The 9,137-nt window shown below is 41.4% G+C and overlaps 1 protein-coding gene across 1 annotated transcript; it reads right to left on the minus strand.

Moving 5' to 3' along the window:
• Window positions 1-545: 545 nt before the first annotated feature.
• Window positions 546-4,719, minus strand: LOC115967068. The gene is made up of 3 exons (XM_031086153.1): window positions 4,503-4,719; window positions 3,972-4,393; window positions 546-3,851 (listed from the first exon to the last, which is right to left on the minus strand). Exons 1-3 carry the CDS (start codon window positions 4,717-4,719, stop codon window positions 546-548), a joined length of 3,945 nt encoding a protein of 1,314 aa, XP_030942013.1.
• Window positions 4,720-9,137: the final 4,418 nt, after the last annotated feature.

Below are 9,137 nucleotides of genomic sequence, written 5' to 3' on the forward strand. Positions count from 1 at the left end.
CTTATTCAACTATTAGAGACTATATCAATTAAATCACCTTTAATAATCAAGTTTATATTATTGTTATAGGTGTAAACATGATTTATTCCTTGTTAGTGGACATTATGTGAGCGTTTGCTTTGGACGTTTTGCTGCTGAAACGCGTTTGCGTCCTGGGCATGGGACCCACGCTACAGTAAACACGTCCCTTTTTTTTTCTTTTTTTTTTTCTCGCGTTTCAGGAGTAATCGGCTATTGTTCAGCCGTATATGTTGACTTTTCTACTGTGAACAGTGCATTTGTGTACTGTTCATGGACCCATATATTCCACTTTTCAAAATTTTTTCATTAAAAATGGGTCCCACGGTACTATTCACACATTTAAAAAATATTTCGTTACAGTGTTTTCAGTTTCAGCAAAAATAAACTCAATCCAAACGGACCCTATATATCCCCGTGGAAAAGTAATTAAAGATATGGCGGCCCCAGTTGAATCAATTGTCTTCTAGCTAGATGTTAATTTTTTTTTTTTTTTTTTTGATATGCAAACATTCAGTAGACTTTCATTAAAAGGACACTAAGTCCAAACCAGATACATCTTTGATCACTTGACATTCTAGGATGGGTGGAGTGTCCTCCACCCACACAATACTATCATTTACAAGTTTGGCATTTCTAGCCATCAAATGGGCGGCACAATTGCCGGTCCTACAGACATGAGAAACCTGCCACTCCTGGACATTAAGACTCCACCTCCGGAATCCTTCAATAATCATCTGAATCGAGCTTGGGGGGGAGCAACAACCAGCCAGAGCATCTGTCACTATCTTCGCGTCGCCTTCCAATACAATATTCCTCAAACCAAGATCTCCAGCCAGTTGAATTCCCTCCTCAAAGGCCTTTGCTTCCACTTCCAGCGCTCCTAAGGGTAATTTCAGCTTCTTACTCATAGCTCCCATGAGAAGACCCCTTTCATTTCTGATCACAACTCCTATTCCACAGCTACCCAACTCTTTAAACACCGCTCCATCAACATTTACTTTAAACCACCCTTCACGAGGAGGACTCCATCCTACTATTCTCGGTGGTGCTCTCTGTCTTGGAGCTTCCTGCTGCCCCTTAAACTCCTCAACCAGAGCATTTACTTCAGAGACTATCTCCTTTGCTTGTTTAAACTTGCCTTCAAACTTTGTAGCATTTCTATTCTTCCATATACACCATGCTGTACACGCTAATCGCTCCCACTCTATCTCCTTCCGGTCCTCCCAAATTTTCCATATTACATCAATAAAATCTTTATAAGGATGACTCACCTTGGGCAATAGCAGCTTTGTTGCCTTCCAAACAGCCACTGCTATCCAACAATCCCATAGAGCATGTCCCGAAGATTCACTCAGCCCACAAAACACACATTTATCCTCCGTAGTCACCTTTCGCCTCCTGAGACAGTAGTTTGTAGGGAGTATGTTTTTACAGGCCCTCCACATAAAGAGTTTAACTTTTCTTGGGAAATTTAAACCCCAAATGGCCTTCCAAAACTCTTTCTTTCTTCTCGGGTTTGACACCTCACACCCTGCTCCTCTACCTCTGTTTTCGGTCAGCCACCTTAATGCTACTTGATAAGCACTTTTAACCAAGAAGTCACCTTTTTTCGACCAAGCCCAAATCAGTGCATCCTCCGGGAAACTAGGACTTATTGGAATACTCAAGATTGCCTCCGCTTCATAAGGTAAGAAAACATTCTTTACTGCATTGATATCCCAGCCCCCTAATTCACGGTCAAGGAGGGTCTCCACTAGCTCACCCTCAAAGTTTTGGGGCTTAGGACTTGCAACCATGAAAGAATTTGGGATTGGGATCCACCTATCTGCCCATATTTTCGTTTTTTGCCCATTCCCAATATTCCATTTCAAGCCTCTCCAGAGAACTTCTTTTGCATCCATCAAACTCCTCCAAGTATACAACGGTTTCTTACCAATTTGAGCCTCCAGAAAATTTGAATTTGGAAAATACTTAGCTTTCAAAACTCTATGGGCAAGGGACTCCGTGTTTTGAATAAGCCTCCACCCTTGTTTTGCAAGCAAAGCAAGGTTAAAAGCTTTAAGATCCTTGAAACCCATCCCCCCCTCAGCTTTGGGTGTACACATCTTCTCCCAAGCTAGCCATGCTAGTTTTCTTTCCTTGTCCCGTTGGCCCCACCAAAAATTTCTAATCAAGGAATTAAGCTCATTACACAAAGAATCCGGGAGTTTAAAACAATTCATAGTGTACATAGGAGTGGCTTGGGCAACCGCCTTTATAAGGATTTCTCGACCAGCTATAGTTAGCAACTTCCCCTTCCAACCTGCAACTTTACGACCAACCTGGTCCAGGATATGATGGAAGGCTTTCTTTTTTCCCCTCCCCACCAAAGGGGGCAGCCCCAAGTATTGCTCATGCTGGTGGATGACCTGGGCCTCAAACATGTCCTTCACTTCTTCTTTAACCTCCTCACTTGTATTCTTGCTGAAAAAGAGAGAAGTCTTCTCTCTATTTAGCTTCTGCCCCGACTCCCTTTCATATACCTCAAGAATTTTTGTAACTCTAGCTCCTTCCTCTTTAGACGCATTGCAAAAGACTATACAGTCATCTGCAAATAGCAAATGAGATACCACTGGAGCTTGCCTACAAACCGAAATGCCTCTTGGTATCCCCTTAACTTCACCCAGCCGAAGCATGGCCGAGAGGCCCTCAGCACACAACAGGAAGAGATACGGGGAGATAGGATCCCCTTGCCTTAAGCCTCGAGTAGGGAGAATTCTGCCCTTTGGCTCCCCATTCAAGAGCACGGAGTATGACACTGAATTCACACACATCATCATCAATGAGATCCATCTTTCTTGAAAACCCAATCTGCACATAATCGCCTCCAAATATGCCCATTCTACCCGATCATAGGCCTTGCTCATGTCCAGCTTGATTGCCATCAGCCCCTTTTTTCCCATCCTTTTTTGATTTATGTAGTGCATGGTTTCAAAAGCCACCAGGACATTGTCTGTAATCTGCCGCCCTGGTACAAAAGCACTTTGGGCCTCACTAATAATTGCTGGTAGGACTTTCTTTAACCTATTAGCCAACACTTTTGATACAATTTTATATATAACATTACATAAACTAATCGGACGAAATTCCGACATCTTTTGGGGACAATTCACTTTAGGAATTAGGCAAATATATGTATCATTTAAACCATTTGGCATAACCCCCGTTTTAAGAGTGTTAAGAACACAATCTACCACCTGAGGACCCACAACATCCCAATAAGATTGAAAGAAAATAGGGGACATACTGTTTGGGCCAGGAGACTTTGTCGGATGCATTTGCTTCAGGGCACGCCTAAGCTCCTCTTCTCGAAACTCTTGTAGGAGATCATCATTCATATCATCAGAAACCCTCCTCTCTATTGCTCCAAGGCTACAGCCAAACTCATCTGGATAGCTTGTACTGAAAATTTCCTGAAAATAATTCAGGATTATGCCTTCCACTTCTTCCTTGTCCTCCTTCCACCTGCCTTCATTATCACATAGGCCCTTAATCCTATTTTTCCGACGTCTGTTGCTAGCCGTTTCATGAAAGAACTTTGTGTTTCGGTCCCCACATTTAACCCACACTGCCCTCGATCTCTGGTTCCACATCATCTCTTCCCGGAGCGTGACTTCGTTTATCTCCTTTTTTAGCACTTTAATTTCCTCCACTGGTTCATGAAGTAAGTTCAACATTTCCAATTCTTGTAGGCGATTCTGCTTTAGTTTCAGGGTCTTATTTACATTGCCAAAAACCCTCTTGTTCCAAGTTTGTAAACTATCTTGGTAGCACTTTAGCCTATCTTGAATCTGCACATCCGGATTGCAATTTAACGGGTCTCAGGCCTCTTCAATCACCTTCCTGCACCCCTCCTCCCTAGTCCACATTGCTTCAAACATGAAACGTTTTCTTCCTCCCCTTCTACTAACTTGGCGCCTGAGAGACAAATTAAGCAAACAGTGGTCGGACGCCGCCATTGCTCTATGATACACCTTTGCCTCCCTAAACATATTCAACCACTTTTCATTTGCTACCATCCTGTCTAATCTAACTAGAGTTCGTTGCTCCCCAATTCTTCCATTACACCAAGTATATCGTTGCCCCACAAAACCCAGATCAACCAAACCACAATCCGCCAAGCAATCTCTAAACCCCTCCATTTGTCTCGCATCCCTATCTAACCACCCTAACTTCTCATCCGAATGAACAATTTCATTAAAGTCCCCAAAAATAACCCACGGAAGATCACACTGCCTCTTAAGCGATCTAATTAAATCCCAAGAAATAAATCTCATACTTGCATCAGGGTGACCATAGAACCCCGTTGCTCGCCATGGCTGCGCTCCGTTTCCTTCGCAAACCACCACGTCAATATGAGAGTTTGAGTAGCTTTTGAGACACACCTCCGCCCCTTCCTTCTACATCAACACCAGCCCTCCACTCCGACCGTCACAAGGCACCGTGATTCCCTGGGTTAGATGGAGCTTCCTCTGAAGGCCCTTTATTCTTTTTTGTTTTGCCTTGGTCTTTGATAAGAACACCAAGAATGGGTCGATTTCTTTCACCACATCGGTGAGTGACCGCACTGCCGAAGCTGACCCAAGGCCTCGGCAGTTCCACGCCAAGATACTCATTGGGCTCGGTGGTGCTGCGTAGCAGCAACCGCCTCACCGCCATCCTTTTCATTTTCTTTTCCTACTTCACCACCTCCCTGTTTCTCCACTTTTCTTCGTTTTCTCACCAGAACGTTCTGGTCAAACACCCTCTTTTCTTCTCAACCGGGCTTTCAACCTTTTCCTTTCCTTTTGTTTGGCCCACTCTAGCCCTTCGTTTCCGGTGGCCACTGGTTGGGCTTAATGACTCCGCAATCCAACCCACATTCATCTCATAGTTCATAGCCATAGGGCCCTCAACATTATTTGTTTTATCCAAGCCCACCTGCGGCCCCACTCCCCCATCCGTTAGCCCATGCTCAAATTTAAAAGGTGGGGCCTCCTTATTTCCCGTCACTATCTCCTCATGCCTATCTCCTTCTTTTACGTTGGTAGCCTGGACACTCACCTCACCAACTTTCACCAAAATGGTTGGAGTGTCTTTTGGGATTTCTCTGGGATTTCTGAGCATGCCATTTTGGTGAAGCTCCACCTTGTTTCGCTCCCCTCTCTCTGAATTTCTTGTCGTCTTCTCCTCAGAACTCTCCCCAAGGATCTGCACCACAGGCGATTCCTTTTCAGACCCCCCCGCTATACTCCTCGGCGTTTGGACCATCGGACTCCTGTCCCCGCTACCAGGCATCTGTCCCCGGGTGTCTCCGCTGTCGTTCTTCTTTATGAAGTGAGGTTCCCAGCCCGACTTCTTCACCAGGTCTCCCCTCTGCCATGCCCCGTATTGGAGATCCTCTGTTTCGCCATTTTTATCTGCTCCCCTATTCTGTGGGCACTCCTTCAAGTCATGCTCTAAAAGACCACACCGATAACAAAAGTTTGGTAGGCGCTCATATTTGAAAAGCACCCACCGGTCCACCCCCTCCTCAACCTTTGTTTTTCTACCTCGTATCAGTTTTCTTGTCACGTCTATCTTCACTCGAACACGAAGAAATTTCCCCCATTGTATCCTTGAGTCAGCCACATCCACCTCCAAAACCTCTCCAAGACTAGCCCCAATAGCCAACCCTATTTCTCTTGTCCTGTGTTTGAGAGGTATATTGTAAATTTGAACCCAAAACGGGCACCACTTGAAAACAAGATCCTTTGGCTCTTTTTCCCCTTCAAAATGCTGCAACAGCACCAGTTGTTTCTCGTAGTGCCAAGGACTCATCTCCAGAACTCTCTTCTTATCTCTTTCATCGTCAAACTCCACTAAATAAACTTCCTCTTCTATTGCTGAGATCTGGATGCTCTTATTTGGTTTCCATAACATTCTGATATTTTTTCTTAAGGCATCCAGCATAACCCCTCTCCGAGAGAGCACCTTCATAACTAGACAGTTTTTCCCCCCTTCTTTCATTGCTCTCGTACACTCCCTACCAAGGTTTACACTTTCTTCCTCCTCATCAGTGACCGTTAGCTTTCGCCAAAGTATTTCTAACTCCTCCGCCATGTTTCCAGACAAAAACTGAGCAAAAAAACACACCTGACCTCACCGCCCAGAGAATGGGGAGAGGTCACTAAACTCCCACAAGTGCAGAAACTGTGGGACTCACACTGCTTCTACATGCCTATGGCGCGAGAGCACTTGCAAAAGTAGTTTCTAACTAGCTAGATGTTAATGGGTTCGAAGTTCGATGCAACAACACATTATTTTACAGTCATATAATAAAGTCATTGATGTGAAACAAGACTAAGTAAATCTACTTTTCTTTATTTTGTCTTTTTTTTTTCTTTTTTTTGCTAAACTTCTTTATTTTGTCTTTTATCTCTATAGTTGATAGAAACCACATATATAGTCTATATTCATCCGAAAATCTCACTTAGTTATAAATTTATTACTTATTTAGTACAATTTATTTTTGTAGTATTTTACAATTTATATATACTTAAAAAAAGATGAGATATTAAAAATTAGGGTAAATTTCACTAACTACCCCTGAGGTTTGGGGTAATGCCAAACAGGTCCACAACTTCTCAAAACTAACCAATTTGGTCCAAGTACGACTTAATCTCTAAACACACTTAACAGACGTTAGTTTTTAACTCTATTCTCTATCTTCTCCCCTTTGACCCAAACTTCTCTTCTCTTCTCACTCTATCTTAGGCGTTTCTTCTCTCTTCTCCTCTCTGACTCAAAGCTCTCTTCTCGCTCAAATCACCACTATAACCACCGAGACATAATCGGCCAGACCTATAGCAGAAGGTTGTGGAATGGGCTTTTTCTTCTTGATTTTTTTCCCGGTATGCCACTCCGTGAGCAAGGAGAGCCACGCACGAGCTACCTCTGACTCGCCGATCCAGTCAGTGATGTCACTTTTTGCCAGGGATGTGGGCATAGGCAGGTGATCAAACTTTCTTTAGCAGCTTCAATGGAGTTCAAATCTCGGCAGTGAATCTTGGTTCGAATCTCGGCGGTGATCAAACTTTTTGATTTGGTATTTTCTGGTGTGTTGGATTTTTTTTTTTTTTTTTTTTTGAATTGGTGGTGATGGTTTTTTGTTTATGGGTCTCATTGATTATGGGTTGGGTTTGAGAAGAGGTGGGTTTTGTTGAATTTTCTGGTGTTTCTGGGGTGGGGTTTGTGAACCTTGAGTTTGGGTTTGTGGGTATTTTCTGTGTATATGAATCGGGGTGCGTGGGTTTAGTGGTTTGGACGACTGAAATTAGTTTGGTTTGGCCGTGGGTTTTTGAATTGGTTTGATTTGGGTGACTGACTGTAAATCTGTGGTGGTTGGGCTCCTATTTATGGTTTTGGTTTGTGGTGGTGGGCTTTGAGACGATGGTGGTGAGGTGGTGGTTTTTGTGTCTCAACGGGTAGATTTGTGGGTTGTGGTGTTTTTTTTTTTCTTTCGGGTGCGATTTGAGTTCGGACTTGTCGTGAATCGGCGGCGTATGTGGGTTGTGGACCTGTGGTGTTGTGGTTTGGTGGTGGTCACACGGTAGTGGTCTGAGATAGAGTGAGAAGAGAGAAGAGAAGTTTCGGTCAGAGAGGAGAAGAGAGAGAAGGGAGAGTTAAGAAATAACGTCTGTTAAGTCTGGTTAGAGATTAAGTTGTACTTAGGACCAAATTGGTTAGTTTTGAGAAGTTGTGGACCTGCTTGGCATTACCCCAAACCTCAGGGGTAGTTAGTGAAATTTACCCTAAAAATTAATTTGGCTTGCGTCCCATTTACAATGCATTAGACGCAACACAGATACAATACATGTTAAAAAAAAAAGTACCACTCTCATGTCTTATCTAGTCTAGTATTTATTAGACTAGGCCGAAGAATATGAAAATGACCCAAAGTTTTTGTCATACCAAAGAATATCGTTGGATAGTAGTTTCAGTCTTTTCCCCATTCTACCTTTCTTTCCTCCTTTTGAAATGACCTTACTCAATAACACATCTAGGTTTAAAGATTAATACATTAATTAGAAGAAATAAATATGAAAGTCTCATACACTCTTTTTCAGCATCTTGACAAAACAGCCTCTGATGAAAAGTTTTCACGCGTTTGATTTGAAAAGAAATTGCTATTTCAATTAACTTTTTGGTTCGAGAATGAATAATACCTTTGACAAATAACATTTTAAATAAATAAATAAACCTTTGACAATCATAGTTTCCTAACTATATTGTTGGTTGGTGTGATCCATACCGTTGAAGAGAATTATGTTACCAAACTATACATTTCTAGAGATTTTGAAAAACTAGTATTTTACAAATTGAAGTTGTTATTTAAAAAGACTAAAATCTTAATTTGGCTTTATTAATTTGTTTTCCTTTTTAAAAGCTTACCCCGAAAAGGGAAGCTTTTTGTTTAAATCTTGGATAATATAAGTAAAAGCCATTTCGTCGTGATTGTAAATTAATAAATAGCTTATTACAAACGTGAATCCATGTTAAGTTGAAACAGATCGAAGAGGAATTATAAGGAATAAAACAAAACCAAATGAATTTCCACTAGTTATAAGCTACTACCAATTATTATTTTCAGTAGATAGAATAGCCTGAATTATGCAGTCAAGCCAAATATAATTTCAAATATATAGATATCCCAGTGGCGGAGGTAGGATTTCAAGTCAGGAGGGGCAAGATTAAAAGACAAGATTGAAAGTAAAATTAATCTAAGAAATATTAATCGATACTATTAACAAAATAAATAAACGACTATATGCCAAAGTCATTGTCATACATAATCTAATATAAAATTTTACTTTAATTCATTTTTATCATTTCTAATTAAATTTACTCAATTGCAAAATCTACTTCAATACGAGCTATGAAGTTGTATGTGTTCCTCAATGCCATGAATGCTTTTAAAATGTTATGTAGACATTTGAGTTTATAGCAAAAACTTTGGTTTTTTTTTTTTTTTTTTTTTTTTTTTTTTTTTTTTTTTTTCTTTAGATTAGCAAAAACTCAGGTTGAGACTGAAAATGGTCGATTACAAGAGAAAAAAA

Source organism: Quercus lobata, chromosome 11, assembly GCF_001633185.2.
Source record: "Quercus lobata isolate SW786 chromosome 11, ValleyOak3.0 Primary Assembly, whole genome shotgun sequence".
Lineage (NCBI taxonomy): Eukaryota > Viridiplantae > Streptophyta > Magnoliopsida > Fagales > Fagaceae > Quercus > Quercus lobata.

Coding starts and splice junctions, on each gene's coding strand:
- LOC115967068 (XM_031086153.1), bottom strand. CDS start 4,719: ATGGCGGTGAGGCGGTTGCTGCTACGCAGCACCACCGAGCCCAATGAG. Junction 4,394..4,502: donor ATCTAACCCAGGGAATCACG/GTGCCTTGTGAC, acceptor TGGTTTGCGAAG/GAAACGGAGCGCAGCCATGG. Junction 3,852..3,971: donor ATTTGTCTCTCAGGCGCCAA/GTTAGTAGAAGG, acceptor CCGGATGTGCAG/ATTCAAGATAGGCTAAAGTG.